Source organism: Megalobrama amblycephala, linkage group LG14 (genome assembly GCF_018812025.1).
Source record: "Megalobrama amblycephala isolate DHTTF-2021 linkage group LG14, ASM1881202v1, whole genome shotgun sequence".
Classification (NCBI taxonomy): Eukaryota; Metazoa; Chordata; class Actinopteri; order Cypriniformes; family Xenocyprididae; genus Megalobrama; species Megalobrama amblycephala.
The window spans coordinates 2086538-2104559 of NC_063057.1; the positions used below are offsets into that span (position 1 = coordinate 2086538).

At 36.5% G+C, this 18022-nt stretch overlaps 1 protein-coding gene across 3 annotated transcripts; it reads right to left on the reverse strand.

Moving 5' to 3' along the window:
- Positions 1 to 323: 323 nt before the first annotated feature.
- Positions 324 to 15925, reverse strand: znf800b (zinc finger protein 800b). 3 transcript variants are annotated; one of them, XM_048155966.1, is made up of 6 exons: positions 15637 to 15925; positions 12057 to 12198; positions 6703 to 6798; positions 6392 to 6535; positions 4561 to 5769; positions 324 to 1242 (listed from the first exon to the last, which is right to left on the reverse strand). In XM_048155966.1, the coding sequence occupies exons 2-6, from the start codon at positions 12172 to 12174 to the stop codon at positions 1232 to 1234; spliced, it is 1578 nt and encodes a 525-aa protein (XP_048011923.1). In that variant the 5' UTR covers positions 12175 to 12198; positions 15637 to 15925; the 3' UTR covers positions 324 to 1231. The 3 variants fall into 3 exon arrangements, with proteins under 3 accessions (XP_048011923.1, XP_048011921.1, XP_048011922.1); XM_048155964.1 differs by having other exon boundaries at positions 4530 to 5769; positions 15637 to 15919; XM_048155965.1 differs by lacking the exon at positions 15637 to 15925 and adding an exon at positions 15443 to 15580 and having other exon boundaries at positions 4530 to 5769.
- Between the last annotated feature and the right edge of the window lie 2097 nt (positions 15926 to 18022).

Below are 18022 nucleotides of genomic sequence, written 5' to 3' on the forward strand. Positions count from 1 at the left end.
AGGAAATTTACAATATCTTCATGGAACATTAATATCCTAATGATTTTTGGCATAAAAGACAAATCAGTCATTTTGAGCCATACAAAGTATTGTTGGCTATTGTTACAAATATGCAAATTATGACTGGTTTTGTGGTCCAGAGTTACATATAGAATCAGAGTGAAGTGTTATATATTGATGTGTTAAGGGTAACTTTAATCAAAAAGAAAAACATACTTACAAACCCGCTTTAGTTCCATCATTTTACATGCAAAATGCCTTTAAACTTCACTTAAAACAACATTTGCAAATTATTTGAAACAAATAGCACATGGAAAACAATGCATGTGTTAAATTTATCCATTTATTGTTGGTCAATACAAAGAAAAATGAAAAATACAAAAAATACCAACTTTTATCCTCCAGAAGGCTAAACAAAGAAACTACAGATTTGCACAGTAAATGCTTCTGAAGACCAGTCAACATTTTCTGTAAAATGTGAAAAGACAAATGAAGAGCGTAAAATAACACAAGAATCATCTAAAACTGATATCAGACGAATTAATCAAAGAACTGCAGGGAAACACAACTAAAAAAAGATCTGATAGAAAGTGTTTTACCTGCAGTTCACACAAGCACAACTGATCATCTTCCCCAGAGCACGTGCTTTTCAAACATAAATGATCCCTTTCCCTTAATATAACTGAGTTCATGTTGTTCCAGTGGTCTTCAGTGTCCACCGTTTTCTCAGCGATTGTAAAGAAAGATGTCCAGATCTCACCCCATCCCACTGCACTGGATACCAATGAGTCTGATGGGTGTCAATAGCAGCGTTCAGCCATGTTCAGTGCCCTCTCAACAAGAGCATGTGTGTCTTGAAGCTCCGCCTGAGGCCAGTTCACTACATCTGGAGCCTGGAATTATCATCTGGCCGTTTTTGGATGGAAATGTCAAATCTTACTGATGGCAAAGCATATATATTTCCTCTTACATTTGAGAGTGGTCTGAACCCATCATAAATGGATAATAGAGCACAGCTGAAAATACTGTACAGTTACACATTCTCCGATGTGTGTGTTTGGGACGATGGGAAAGCTCAGGCACACATTTCCACACATTTCTTACACCCTACTAACTTCTTTTTTGTACATTGACAACTTTTTCGAAGTACAGCACTGGGATCTTTGTACTTTTTGTAACGGTTGGGCTGTCCAATATGTCTTTCCGCTGTCGCTGCAAGTCCAGTTCGCTGTCAGAAAATATCTAATAAAGAGAGACAGGACGAGTTAGAAAGAGACAAAAACAGTATCATAGTATTATCAAGGTTTTATAGAAAGCTATCATGATGTCTTTACCATGGTAAAACCATAGGGCATGTACTATAGTAAAATTCTGGCTCATATAATAATTTTAATATTATATGGCTGATATCCTAAATAATATAATTCTATATAAAACACACTTATTTGACAGAATAAAATGAGCAGTTTCATGTCTATCCTTGTATTGTTCAACTGGTCGAGGTTGATGTGGGATTTAGAAAGTAATCAGTAATGCAATATTTTTTAGAGTGTAATTAGTACAGTAATCTAATTTCACTATTGAAGATTTATTAAGTAGCTAGTAATTAATTTCTTTTTTTTTGAGTAACTTACCCAACACGGAATATAATATAATATAATATAATATAATATAATATAATATAATATAATATAATATAATATAATAAGGTACATGAGGCTGTGCGCCGAGGCTGAATGTTTATCGGACACATTACGCACAGACTCCAGTTCTTTATTGCTTAAGTAACTCTGTGCAACATGTCGACTGGGAGCAGCTGGTAATCCAGCCTTCATGTGTTTTCATGTTAGATGTAACTTACTGCAACCCAGGGAAAAACACAAAGACTAAGACCCAAAGGAACAAGTGAAATGCTAACTGCCAGAGTGACATATGGACTTCTACCACGGGAGAAAATGGGGCATTAATGGGAAAAAAAGCAAGTCAAGAATGGTCATGGATACCCTAGGCAACTCCGTCACCCTTATTTGAAGATCAGAGAGCTTCTCTTGTCTCTCCGGTCCTGTGACAGAGCAGCGTGATTAATACCGCCCGGCTGAGCCGAACCCTGTTTCCAAGGACACGGGTGAGTTATCTTAATTGCTTCTTAAAGAAGCCCCCCCTCACCGCTCTACCGGCACCCCAAGGGCTCTTTAAACCTTGAGGTGAGACCGGGGCGGCCTAATTTCCGGGGCCTTGCTGTGGCATCCATGCTTCATTCTTCCATGCTGGAAGTCCACCCTGGGATTTCTCTTATTCATTAGCAGCAAGGCTGTGCTAGCAATCCGCCAATCACGGCACAATTCCTCTCTCCCCTACAACAGAGTTCAGAGGCAGAACGAACACATGCTAGCACAGGAAACAACTGCACACAACCTAGTAAACTTCCTACCTAGACAGCTCCTGATTTTGCATCAAGAGTGAGCCTATGTAGGCAACATTTTACTACTACCTTCTGAGATGTTTTGGCCAAAATGAAGGCAGAAATGCATGCTTTTTTCTGTCAAGAATGCAATGGCAGAATTCATTGCAATGAGGTGATCTGCATTGAGATGTTTTGGCTGATTTTCGAAAGGCAGAATTGCATTTTTTTTTGTCAAGAATGCAATTGCAGAATGTATTGTGGTGAGGTGATCTGCATTCTGAGATGTTTTGGTAAAATTCGAAAGCAGAATTGCATGCATTTTTTTGTCAAGAAGGCAAATGCAGAATGCATTGCGACGAAGTGACCTGCCTTCTCAGATGTTTTGGCCAAATTTGAAAGCAGAATTGCATGCTTTTTTTTGTCAAGAATGCAATGGCAAAATGCATTGCAATGAAGTGTTTTGGCCAAATTCAAAGGCAGAATGGCATACATTTTTCTGTCAAGAATGCAATGGCAGAATTCATTGCAATGAGGTGATCTGCATTGAGATGTTTTGGCTGATTTTCGAAAGGCAGAATTGCATTTTTTTTTGTCAAGAATGCAATTGCAGAATGTATTGTGGTGAGGTGATCTGCATTCTGAGATGTTTTGGTAAAATTCGAAAGCAGAATTGCATGCATTTTTTTGTCAAGAAGGCAAATGCAGAATGCATTGCGACGAAGTGACCTGCCTTCTCAGATGTTTTGGCCAAATTTGAAAGCAGAATTGCATGCTTTTTTTTTGTCAAGAATGCAATGGCAAAATGCATTGCAATGAAGTGTTTTGGCCAAATTCGAAAGCAGAATGGCATACATTTTTCTGTCAAGAATGCAATGGCAGAATTCATTGCAATGAGGTGATCTGTATTGAGATGTTTTGGCCGATTTTCGAAAGGCAGAATTGCACTTTTTTTTTGTCAAAAATGCAATTGCAGAATGTATTGTGGTGAGGTGATCTGCATTCTGTGATGTTTTGGCCAAATTCAAAGGCAGAATTACATGCATTTTTGTCAAGAATGCAATGCGATGAAGTGATCTGCCTTTTAATATGTTTTGGCCAAATTCGAAAGCAGAATGGCATACATTTTTCTGTCAAGAATGCAATGGCAGAATTCATTGCAATGAGGTGATCTGCATTGAGATGTTTTGGCCGATTTTCGAAAGGCAGAATTGCACTTTTTTGTGTCAAGAATGCAATTGCAGAATGTATTGTGGTGAGGTGATCTGCATTCTGTGATGTTTTGGCCAAATTCAAAGGCAGAATTACATGCATTTTTGTCAAGAAAGCAATTTCAGAATGCATTGCAGTGAGGCGACCTGCATTCTGAGATGTTTTGGCAAAATTCGAAAGCAGAATTGCATGCATTTTTTTGTCAAGAAGGCAAATGCAGAATGCATTGCGAGGAAGTGACCTGCCTTCTCAGATGTTTTGGCCAAATTTGAAAGCAGAATTGCATGCTTTTTTTTGTCAAGAATGCAATGGCAAAATGCATTGCAATGAAGTGTTTTGGCCAAATTCAAAGGCAGAATGGCATACATTTTTCTGTCAAGAATGCAATGGCAGAATTCATTGCAATGAGGTGATCTGTATTGAGATGTTTTGGCCGATTTTCGGAAGGCAGAATTGCACTTTCTTTTGGTCAAGAATGCAATTGCAGAATGTATTGCGGTGAGGTGATCTGCATTCTGTGATGTTTTGGCCAAATTCAAAGGCAGAATTACATGCATTTTTGTCAAGAATGCAATGCGATGAAGTGATCTGCCTTTTAATATGTTTTGGCAAAATTCGAAAGCAGAATTGCATGCATTTTTTGTCAAGAAAGCAATTTCAGAATGCATTGCAATGAGGCGACCTGCATTCTGAGATGTTTTGGCAAAATTCGAAAGCAGAATTGCATACTTTTTTTTGTCAAGAATGCAATTGCAGAACGCATTGCAAAGAGCTACATCAAAAAAATAAGTACAAAGTTAGTGGACAAAGCAGCCTTTTTTTCAGCCAATCTTTTAGCCTACTAGGAAGCTACCTAGGCAGTAGAAAGCAAGGCAGCTCACTAGGGTTTGTAAAACTCTTTAGGAGGTGCACTCACCAAAGCATGACCTTTGATCGTGTTCTGATACCTGCACTCCTTGCTGCGGTTTTTAGATGGCTTCTCTTGTGCAACCCCAGGTACCTTGTCTTTTTAAAGCTTTGCCCACAGATGTTGCACACGTGCAGAGATTTCTTAGTGACACTCCCTTTAGGGCTACTGGGCTTCACTTTTTTGCTATTGGTCACTTCTTGGACGCGGCGCCCCTTATTGCCAGTCTTTGAGGTCTTGTTTCGCATTATGGCAGGTGTTTTTAGGTTCCTTCGCGTCGGATATGGCGAAGTGTGGTTGTGGTTGACTTTCACTTCTTCTTGTCGACCTTGATCTTTCACCTCTTCTTTGTTCAACACGACCTCCGCTGGCTTCTTGACGGCGTAGCTCTCCAGCAACTGTGAGATCCGGCTCAGGTAGGAGGACTTCTTCTTGTGGAACTCCGAGAGATGGCGTAGCACGTCTCTTTTGCGGCGCGTCTTGTAGCGGCAGAGCGGGCAGCAGTAAAACTTGACAAAGAAGTCCGTGCCATTGTCCGTATGCAGCTCGATGTGTTTCTCCAGGTTCTGCACGGAGCTGAATGTCCGTTTGCAGAGCTTGCAGAAGCGCGCCTTGAAGTCAAAGCCTGCAGAGAATTCAGCCTTGGATGACACCTTGTCCTCCTTGGGGCTCTGGGAGTTAGAGGAGGATCTGGGACTAGTGTTGGGACTGTCTGGAACTTTACCGTTGACCATTTTCTTGGAGTTGGACGGGGGATCAGTAGATTTGGTTGTGGAACCGGAGGATACAATCTTGTGAACAGTCTGCAGGTGTCTCCTGAGGTGACCTCGAACCCTGTATGTCCTATTGCAGAGGAGGCATCTGCATGAGGCCAGGTCTTCTTCCAATGGCTCCTCAGGTTCTTCAGCATCCGGATGCTGCTTGTTTTCCTCTGCATCTTCCTCTACTTTGTCCATGTTCTCCCTTTCATCTTCGTCATCAATGCAATTGCTCTCCTCTTCTTCCAACCGGACCTCGTCTGTGTACATCTCCTGGCTGTTGGAGTGGTAGTGTCTCCAGCTGTCTGTGGGCGTGTGGTTAGGGCTCTGAGATGAAGGTGGCAGGTCGTCGTCTTTGGACAGGTACTGGTACACTGCATTCTGGTTGCTGGGAATGGGTTCAAATTTCAGTATGTATTCTTCTTTATCAGAGCGGGGATAGATGGCTTCAATAAGTTCTTTCAAGCTTTTTTTGCCATCTCCAGAGGGGTCTAGAAGACAAACCGGAAGTAGATCTTAGTTAACTGGACCCTATCATGGAAAACAGGACTTTCTAAGCTTCTTTGATATTAAGGAGCACTATGTAGATATACTATTGTTTCACAGACAAGGCTTAAATCTAGTCCCAGACTAAAATGCATGTTTGAACTGTCTTAACTAAAAGTAACTTTCACTAACATATTTTAAAAAATGTCAGTGCCATTGTTTGTCTCAAGATGCACGTTTAAAAAATGACTACTTTAAAAAGGCCTAATCCTGGCTTTAGGTCTGTTCACACCAAGAATGATAACTATAAAGACAACTATACTGATAATTATATTTGCGTCCACACCAACAAACGATAATGGTCTGTTATCTTTCTTGGTGTGAATTGGCCTTTAAAGTGACAGTAGAAACAAAAGTGCAAGCTGTGAGTGTTAAGCTGGCTTTAAATGTTTTTCCTGAATCCCAATTAGATCACAAATCACAATTAGACGCTGGAAAAATAAACAGAACAGGCAGAATAAACATAATTACATTTTATTTCCATACATCAATGAAAAAATTTAATGGCAAATTCAACAGTGGTCTTTTAAGACAGGATGAACAGCAAAAAGGCAATGTTATACTAACCATCAGGTTCAGGCATTCGAGTGAAACAATAAATTTCCTTGTGCTTGATCAGATTGGGAAGGCCACGGAAGAGACTGCGGCAGAGTTTGCATTCAAAGATTGTGTCCACCTCTTTCAGGAGAATGTGTTTCAGCTGCGCAGTACCTGCAAATAAGCGCAAGAGGGCAGTGATGAGATTCATTGAGATTCTGTGTTGGGTCAGGCAATGCTTTCGGAAACAGTGTTGCACATACTTTCCATTTCATTATAATGGTTTGTTCTACTACGGTCATAAAGAGAGGAAACAGAGGCGAGGTAACACATATAAGCACCTGTGCGGAAACATTCAATGATCTGCTGGATGCCAGATTTGGAGGTGAGCAGCGGTGTTTGTAGCAGAGGAGGATCTCCAGGTTCTGTGGAGTAGACTGCAACAGAAAAACAGTGCATTCTTACAGTAACGTCAATTCATTATTTATGATATGCATACTATACTCTTGAAATTGCACTTCATATATGTTCAGAACAATATTAAAGGGATAGTTCACCCAAAAATGAAAATTTTGTCATCACTTTCTCACCCTCAAGTTCCAAACTTGTATGAGTCAAACAGGTTTGGAACAACATGAGGGTGAGTAATGTGATGACAAAATTTTCATTTTTGGGTGAACTATCCCTTTAAGGCCCATTCACACCAAGGTCTATAAATGTAATGATGAAGATATTGTTCTAAAAATCACTCTAAATATGAAAGAATAGCAGAGTACACACCACAACTGTAACTATAACAGCACAGAGAAATTATATAACTGGAATCACTTTCAGATTTTTTTCCAGCTTATGAACAATGAAAACATTGACAGCCAATCAGAATCCATCCTGCTTTAAAGAGCCCGACATTTAAAGCGGCAGACGACAAAACTTCGAAATCGCCCCCTTACCCTCATTCCCTACATTAGCCCACTAATATAGTCCACTTGAAGGAATGAATGAAAACGAGTGAGTGAATTTGGACACTGAGTGCGTCGGAAGGGCTGCCGCCTGCCGCTTTTGCATAGTTAGCTGTTTAATAATCATTTGAAACTTGGCAAACAGGCAGCTCAAATAGTAATGAAAATATTTATCTTGAACTCTAACATGTATAAACCTTAATTAAACAATTTAATAACTAAAAAGGAATTTATATCCGTATGATACTATGCTGTACCCACATCGGACCAGCGGTTTGAAAATTGGATGGATTGATGATTCAGCTGTGGGCGCCATCTTCTGGCGAGATGCGGGAATTCATTTGGCGCGACCCTCACAGTGCATTATGGGTATTCTCTAGCCGTTGAGCATACATCGGATGTACACTCGTTATTGCGGTGCATTGTGGGATTAAATGAGTGCACTTGATAACGACCACTATGGTTTCAGACAACACTGCAAATTAGTGCCATGCACATAAAGCCCCCTCTCAAACAGCTCGCGGGTACCATATTGAGTGTCTTACTGCGATTAAACGGTCAAATACATACAAAATTACCTCAAAATGTCCATCTTGGTGAGTATTCAAGTAAACACAGTCCATTTTTGGAACATAAATTGTTAAAAACACATGGCGTGCAACAGTATATTGGATCTGTGTATAAGCTCTTAAAGTGACAGCAGCCTAATAAACCTCCAGCTCCAATAGTAAGATTAAAAGATTACAGCTGGGGACGCCATCTTCTGGCGAGACGCGGGAATTCATTTGGCGCGACCCTTACAGTGCATTATGGGTATTCTCTAGCCGTTGAGCATACATCGGATGTACACTCGTTATTGCGGTGCATTGTGGGATTAAATGAGTGCACTTGATAACGACCACTATGGTTTCAGACAACACTGCAAATTAGTGCCATGCACATAAAGCCCCCCCCTCAAACAGCTCGCGGGTACCATATTGAGTGTCTTACTGCGATTAAACGGTCAAATACATACAAAATTACCTCAAAATGTCCATCTTGGTGAGTATTCAAGTAAACACAGTCCATTTTTGGAACATAAATTGTTAAAAACACATGGCGTGCAACAGTATATTGGATCTGTGTATAAGCTCTTAAAGTGACAGCAGCCTAATAAACCTCCAGCTCCAATAGTAAGATTAAAAATATTACAGCTGGGGGCGCCATCTTCTGGAGAGACGCGGGAATTCATTTAGCGCGACCCTCACAGTGCATTATGGGTATTCTCTAGCCGTTGAGCATACATTGGATGTATTTGCAGTGCATTCTGGGATTAAATGAGTGCACTTGATAACGTCCACTATGGTTTCAAACACTACTACAAATGGCTGTTCCCTCAAATAGTGCCCTATTTAAGGGTATGGGGGTTGATTTCGGACTCTATCGCAGCTTTTAATGGCCAAAGACCGCCCATGAGGACATGTGACTGACATGTAAAAGCAACCAATCACAGTTTGTTCTACGTCATGTTTAGGAGCAAATCCTGTACAATTCAATCAATCAGATTGAACCTGCACATGGGCGTGACATCTGAGACTAATGCTAATATAGTAATCATTATCATTCTTAGTGTGAACAGGTCTTTAAACAAATAGATTAGCTGTCGTAAATATAACAAATGCATAAAGCATCATTGCATATTATTCACACCTGAGAAATGCTTATACTGAAGGTCTTTACAGAATATTAATCAAGTACCTGACTTGTAATACTGCTTATCTCTCTTATTAACACTTATGACAGTCCGTCAGGCTGAATCTCGTTGAATAATTCTCCACAGACAAACTCATTATACTGAAATGATGATCTGAAGTCTAGTTTGCTGTGCTCATGCCAGTATGTTTTGGATGGCAGATCTCACCGAAATGAGTCATATCCATTCAGAGGTTCAGCTTGTGCTTTCTAAATGAGACTTTATTAAAGTTTGCATTATTGATGGTCGCTGCCTGCGACTGTCTAGATGAGTATTTGCGAAAGCGTCTGGCTCTGAAACAAAAGCCTTGATTTAATACACATTTTTCCACCGGATAATATCTCTTCTGTTTGGGCCAATATTTCAAGGTTTTGATTAATGAAGCTCTAGTTTGTGGAGACTATTACAGAGAAGACTTATTAGTGGAGTTTGCAAATAACACTAGTATTATTATTATTGCTCAAACTTAAGGTTATGGATACGGACAAACACTGTAGCATCAAGCAAAACCCCTTATATTTTCTTCAGAAACGATTATCTAAAACGGCTCTTAAAAGAGCATTTTCCGTCACCAGAGCTACATGGGAACAGATACGCAGTGGGAGACAATAACTCTTCACTATGTGAGGAGGTGAAAAAAATCAATCGTGTGTAAAGGTACGGGGCACGAACACAGCTGTGGATAAAGCGACCAAATCAGTGGGAGATTGATGATGGGGATGTTGGAGAATTTATGGCCGGAGCAGTCAGCAGTGTGTTTAGAGCGGTCCTCAGAGACTCGCCTTATATTGGAGGTGTTTTATGACTGTGTGAGGGAATTTCCTGGAGAAATGGGCAGAAATCTGCCAATGTCAAGACAGCTAGGTGAGGAGGTGCCAGTCGACAAACACTCTGAATCAATCTGGAGCTCCGCAGTTCAACGCTGCTGACTTATGCTTCTGGTTTGATGGTCTGTGAGCCAGTTTCCACTGGACATCAGAGCCCAGGGTCCAAATTTTGCACTTTCCAAGTGGCAGAGGAAAGAAAAATTGGTTTTGGCTGGTAAATAAAACTTGATTTACTCACTAGTTGGCTGATAGTAGTACATGACTGTTTTGGTGTTGTTATAACTAAAAGTAAAACTATTAAAAATCCTTTTCGGTAACTGTAATTAAGCTGAAATAAAATAACATGAACATTAGATGATATTAGTTTGCTTTGCAACTAATAAATATAAATAAATAAATACATAAATAAATAAATATGTTTAAGTTAAGTACGAAAATTACTAAAACTGGATTGAAAGTAAATTAAAGCAATAAAGAATTATTCAAAAATAATAATAAAATGACAAAAGTCTTTAAATTTAAAATGAAATCTGAAAACATAAAAAATATTTTTTTTTTATTTTAAAAATGTAAAACATAAAAAAATAATAAAAATGACAAAAGTACATAATATAAATTATTAAAAATGTTACAATGACAATTTAAAATATTCAATAAAAAACTAATTACAAAAACATAAAAATTACTAAAAATTTAAAATTATAATAAAAACTGAAAATAGAAAAGCTAATTCAAGATATTAAATAAAAAACTAAGATGACAAAAACAAAAAAATACTAAGTGTAAAATTATAATAAAAATATTAAATTTAAAAAACTAATAAATGACAAAAAACAAAAATTAACAAAACTTATAATAAAACAAAATATAAAAGATAATTCAAAATACTAAATAAACTAATAAATGACAAAAACAAAAAAAATACTAAAACTGTAAAATTAAAATGAAAACTGAAAATATAAAAGATAATTCAAAATATTAAATAAAAAACTAATAAATGACAAAAACAAAAAAAAAATACTAAAACTGTAAAATTATAATAAAAACAGAAAATATAAAAGCTAATTCAAGATATTAAATAAAAAACTAAGATGACAAAAACAAAAAAATACTAAGTGTAAAATTATAATAAAAATATTAAATTTAAAAAACTAATAAATGACAAAAAACAAAAATTAACAAAACTTATAATAAAATAAAACATAAAAGATAATTCAAAATACTAAAACTAATAAATGACAAAAACAAAAAAAATACTAAAACTGTAAAATTATAATGAAAACTGAAAATATAAAAGATAATTCAAAATATTAAATAAAAAACTAATAAATGACAAAAACAAAAAAAATACTAAAACTGTAAAATTATAATAAAAACAGAAATATAACATAATTCAAAATATTAAATTTAAAAAACTAATGACAAAAAACTAAAATTAACAAAACTTGTAATAAAAAATATAAAACATAATTTAAAATATTAAATAAAAAGACCAAAAGCACATAACAAAATGTACTAAAACTCAAATGAAAGCTTTTATTTTTATATTTTCAGTTAATTCAAAATATAAATAAGCACTATAATCGTATATAATAAAGACAATGTTTATTTATTTTAGTTTTACATACTCAAAATTAATGTTGAGATTGAAAAGAAAACACTCTATAAAGCCTGTAAGTTCATTCAATGCATTTCTACTATTAGTAGAAAAAGTATGTAAACAGGAAGTAAAACTGCTATATCATATCACTTCCACACACAACTCCAGCCCCTCCCCTGAGCCCACCCACATGCATACATCATCACATGGGCGTGGCCTCTTTACCTCCCACTATAACAAGGGCAAAGATCAGCCCAATCAATGTGACCATTTCACACTATATATGTGTGTGTGTGTGTGAGGGGAGGGGTGTGACCTCACCTCTGTAAGGGTCATAGACTCTAGTGGCCCCTACCGAGTGAAGGACAATAGCAGGCAGAGGAGGAATTTGCTCTAATCCTCTAATAGGGAAGGATCAGAGCGGATGGGCCGCTATTAAAAAGCATTTACCCTTGTTTGGGATTATATCCATTCATCTGCACAGGTCAGAGAGGATCCCATTGGTCAAGTTAAAATGTGTTTCACAGATGACATCTGCATGTATTATTCATTTAAGACTCATAAAGTGGAAGTTTACCTAGCGTCTTGCTCGCGTGGTCAGGCCCGGGCACAACGGCCTCACCTGCGATGTCATCAGTCTGACAGCACTTCTCATTGGCTGGAGTCGAATGGGCTTCAGACACTGTTTCCTCCATCTCTAAACCTCTTCAAATGTGCCTCTGTGGAGATAGAGAGAAGAGCAGATCAATAAACAGCGACTACAAGCGCTTAACTGTACCGAAGAGAGGTGTAACAGACACCTCTAAATCCAACTTAAAAAGGCATTAAAGGACAGTGATCAGATCCATGTCCTTTAAATGTAAGCTTTTTAGTACACACACACACACACGATCTGTCAGTTTGTTTGTTCATATGCATATTTGTCTCAGTGTCTGTCTCTTTGTCTCCATCCCTGTCCATTTCACAACACTTCCCTTTGCTTTTGAATTAAAAACATTGGTTGTATAAGATGTCTGTCAGCCTGTAAATGTTTGTGCCTGTAAAAGTCCTTACAAACACTCTCACTAACACTGAATACTCAGACTGAAGAGAGCCATCAAACTCCACTCGCTGACACACTGTTATTGAAATGTGGCAGCAATTCACACCGTAATGTAATAAGATGAGGGCTTTTTCATGGCTGGATGATTTCAAACTACTTATATACTGATAAACCGCTGACCTAATTAAACTAGCTAAATGGAAACAAACAAAGAAAATCTCTCAAAAAGTCCACACACATGCATATAAATAAAGAAGACAGGAACTGGAATTTGAAGTAGAATGTCTAAGCTCTAAGTGACCGTGGTTGGGCGACTCGAGAAGGTTTGCAATACATCAAACAAATCACACAGGCTACATTTATGATGTTTTATGGTGCTCATTTTTGGTCACCATCCAGTTTCACTGTATCTTAAAGAGCAGCATGAACATTCGGCTAAACATCTGCTTTTGTGTCCCACAGAAGACAAACGTCATACAAGTTTGGAATGACGTCAGGATATTCATTATCACTTTAAACTGGGATCTCTAAGTGTCGCCCTCTGCTGGAGTTTGGTTGAAAAACAACAACATATGCTCTCAGTCTTGACAACAACTGAAGGATAAGGATAGATAGATAGATAGATAGATAGATAGATAGATAGATAGATAGATAGATAGATAGATAGATAGATAGATAGATAGATCAAAATTTAAGACTTTAATCATTTTAAAATGTCTCTTAAAAGCCTTTTTTCCTCATCTATAACAGTTTTGCCAGATTTTCTCTAATTTGGGCCACAAATTAATGACCATTTTATAACAGATTTACTAAGTTGTACTTCACACTGTTTCCTAAAAATTAAAAATAAACATTTTCATTTTGTATTTCAATCAAAATTCTATAACAAAGATCAGACCAAATTTAGAATAGTATTAAACAACTGAATATATATATAATTTATTATCAAAACACATTGACAGCTAATTTATCAAATCGATTTCTGTATTAAACATTCATGCTTACTTAAATATTCTGACGAGTTTCATAATTATGTCACATGAAGGACATTATAGTCGTTACCGGTGTTGTGGGTAACGCGAGTTATGTAATCAGATTACTTTTCTACGGAAGAGGATTAGGGCCAAGCAATAATAAAAAAATAAAACCCATCTCGAGATTAAAGTCATTATTAAGCGAGATTAAAGTCGAATATAAAATAGAGAATAAACTCATTACATTTTGAGAATAAAGTCGTTATGTTTCGAGAAAAAGGTCATTGAATTTCAAGAAAAATTTTTAAAATAAAATGTTAAGAATAAACTCATTAAATTGAGAAAAAATTCATTGTTTCGAGAAAAAAGTCGATCATAAAATGTCGAGAATAAACATGCATTCAGTATTAATCATTATTAATTTTATTAGTCATTATTGCTTGGCCCTAATCCTCTTTCGTACTTTTCAAGTAAATAGCAATACATTACTTATAAATTTACACCAAAATATCTGAGTTACGTTTTCAAATAAGTAACTAAAGTTACTTCTTTACCCATTTATTGCCTGACGGCTCTCCTGTCCCTTGTGTTAAAAGAGGCGTTGTGTGATCATGATGGTTATTGTAGCTTTAGATTAAATGTGAACATGCATTTGCTCATCTCACTTGCATGAAAACAGATTCAGTGTTCCTCAAAAAGATTAAAAACAGTGAAACGCAAACTCAATTAATGCAATAATTACATATGCTAAATTTAACAAATATACATTATGTATTTAATCTCACTTTATTAACCAGTGTCTTTGCTGCTGACCTTCGATGATCCAATGCAACCATACTATTTAATATGCAAAAATTACTTAATTAGATAATCATCACATTTGCATTTCAGTGTTTTGTTTTTATTGCTAAAGAAAGTTTGAGCTGCGCCCTCTACTGTACAGGCATGAAATCGCATTTCGTTTTAGATTTGCCAAAAACAGAACTTTTTCTATTGTTAAAAAAAAGAAGGAAAAAAAGCCCAGCCCAGGTGAAAAAGGAGAAAAAAAGTAACATAATGCATTATTTTACATAAAAAGTAACTAACACAATTCAGTTACTTTTTTTTTTTTTTAGGGAGGGACATAATATTGTAAGGCATTACTTTTAAAAGTAACGTTTCCCAACACTATCCATTACATCTGCCTATTTAACGTGAACACAAATGGCAAAAATCTCACACCAGAAGTGTAAAGTTGTTCTTCATTACTGTACTTTAGTATTATTTTGGAGAATATGTACTGAAGTTGAGTGCTATAGAAACTGAACACTTGAAATGTTGCAAACTCAAGTCAGAACAGCTGACAATCAGTCTATAAACACCTATAAAATCAGCTCCTGGTTAAATAACACCTGGTTTGTGCTCGAACCCTTCATAGTGAGTACATTCAGAAATTGTGTTGCTTTACGAAGCTTGTATTGCATTAAACTTACTTCTAAATGAGTATAAATGTTTTTACTTCAACTCAAGTATGTTTTTGCATGGGTACTTTGACTTTTGATAAGGTTAAAATGTTGTCACAGTATCCAAACTGCCACTTAAACATATTTTTTCAGCATTATTTAATACCTCCTCCACAATTTGAAACTATCAAAGTTCACACTGACGAGCTAGACACGAGGAACAACCACTTATAACGCATCTTAAAACCACAAAAGGCGAGTGACGCATATGGAAAGGCATAAAAGACGTCATCAAACATGGTAAATAAACTTTACAACACATCAACACCCAAACATGCAGAGCCGAACCACAGAAACTGCTGCGCTTTGCTCGTCATTGCGCGCGGCGCTGGAGAGGCTCGCGCCATTGCGCGCGCTCTCCTGACTCACATATGACAAATATCACGACAAAACACAAATATTGTTGCTAACAACAGTCATCCGCATCTAATAAACTATTGAAAACCTTTATAATCGTGCGCGGAATCGAAACCGACCGTCTCTTCACCATCCACAGACTGAACAACAAAACCATGACGCCATTTTCTGCAAAACAACCGCGTTCGGGGAGGAAACGCGACGCTTTTACGTGTTTAAAACGCACGCAAAGCGCTTCATCGAAGGTCGGAAGGCTTAAACGAAGCTTCTAGCTGTTCTTACCGACATAATCCGCAGATTCCCGGAAGATACTTCGACTTTGACTCGATGAGCTCTTGGATGGTGTGTGACGCCTCCACGCGCATGAATGTGACTCTCCAGCACATGCACGTGCCCTACTGAGCAAACACTGGAGATCTAGCAGGGTGCCGTGACCTAGTGCTCAATGATCCGGGCTGGACTGGGAAGGTTGTGTGTTCGAGTCGCAGAAGAGACCTTCAAGACCTTTAAAACGTTTAAAGATGATCTAATAAGTGTACAGTCAATAACTTTGACTATCACACAAATAAATGCCTATGAAAATAAACGGACTTCAAATATTTTAAAATTTCTAATAAAGACCATTTTTGGCAATAGCGACCTTTTTTTAGATCATTCTAATGAACTCAGAAAGTTTTTAAATTTAAAAAAGTTCGTTATTTCCATATTTTTATTAAAATGTTTTATTGAATTGTAAGTTATACATATTATAGTATTTACATTTGGATTTCTAAGATTTTTCTGAAATGTATTTCTTCCATAAATATAGAGAAATAATGACGATATTAGGCTACTACCGTTCTGTATGAAATAATTACATAGTATCGATACAATAATAATATATTAATAGTACTATATTGTTTATTAGAGATAATATTATCAGCTAAAGCGTAATAATCAATATTTAGACGTAGATTAATCAAATATAAACTGATTATAAGCTTGAAATGCGAAGTAAACTTCTGACCTCAGGTGCTGAGTACTTGCGTTGCTAGGATACCGCCACCCGAGATTCGCGCGCAAAACTTGTTTATATGAGCACGTGCTTCTGTTAATGAACTCGTGCGCGTCAAAAGAAAGATGCAAATCTGTTCATCATAGAAAGAGGATAGAACTAAAGATAGATAGAAATAGAACGATAGATGGATGGATGTAACCATCGATAGATAGATGATGGATGATAGATAGAATGATAGAATGACAGAACGATAAATAGAATAGAACGATAGATAGATGGATAGAAGGATGGATGGAACGACAGATAGAATAGAACGATAGATAGAATGATAGAACAATAGATGGATGGATGATAGATAGATAGATAGAAGGATGGACAGATGGATAGATAGAATGATAGAACAATAGATGGATAGATAGATAGATACATAGATAGATTGATAGAAGGATGGATAGATGGATGAAATGACAGATAGACAGATCAGTAGAATGATAGATACGTAGATAGATAGATAAAAAAGAATGATAGATGAATGGATGATAGAAAGAGCCATAGATAGATAGATAGATGGATGGGTAGATGGATAGAAGGATGGACGGAACGATATACAGATCGATAGAATGATAGAACGATAGATAAAAAAATAGAACGATAGATAGAATGACAGATGGATGATGGATGGATGGATAGAACGATAGATAAAAATAGAACGATAGATAGAATGACGGATGGATAGAATGATAGATAAAAAATAGAACGATAGATAGATAGAATGATAGATGGATGGATGATATAGATAGAACGATAGATAGAACAATAGATAGAATGATAGATAGATAGATGGATAGATAGAACGATAGAATGATAGATAGAACGATAGATAGAACGATAGATAGAATGACGGATGGATGGATAGAATGATAGATAAAAAATAGAACGATAGATAGATGATAGAACGATAGATAGAATGACGGATGGATGGATAGAATGATAGATAAAAAATAGAACGATAGATAGAATGATAGAACGATAGATAGAATGATAGATGGATGGATGATATAGATAGAACGATAGATAGAACAATAGATAGAATGATAGATAGATAGATGGATAGACAGAACGATAGAATGATAGATAGAACGATAGATAGAACGATAGATAGAATGACGGATGGATGGATAGAATGATAGATAAAAAATAGAACGATAGATAGATGATAGAACGATAGATAGAATGATAGATAGACAGAGGGATAGATGGATGGATGATATAGGTAGAATGATAGATAGAACGATAGATAGAACAATAGATAGAATGATAGAACGACAGAACGATAGATAGAGCGATAGATAGAATGATAGATAGAATGACAGATGGATGATGGATGGATGGATAGAACGATAGATAAAAATAGAACGATAGATAGAATGATAGAACGATAGATAGATAGAATGATAGAATGATAGAATGATAGATAGAACGATAGACAGAATGACGGATGGATAGAATGATAGATAAAAAATAGAACGATAGATAGACAGAACGATAGATGATGGATGATATAGATAGAACGATAGATAGAACGATAGAACGATAGATAGATAGATAGATAGATAGATAGATAGATAGAATGATATATAGAACTATAGATAGATAGAATGATAGATAGAA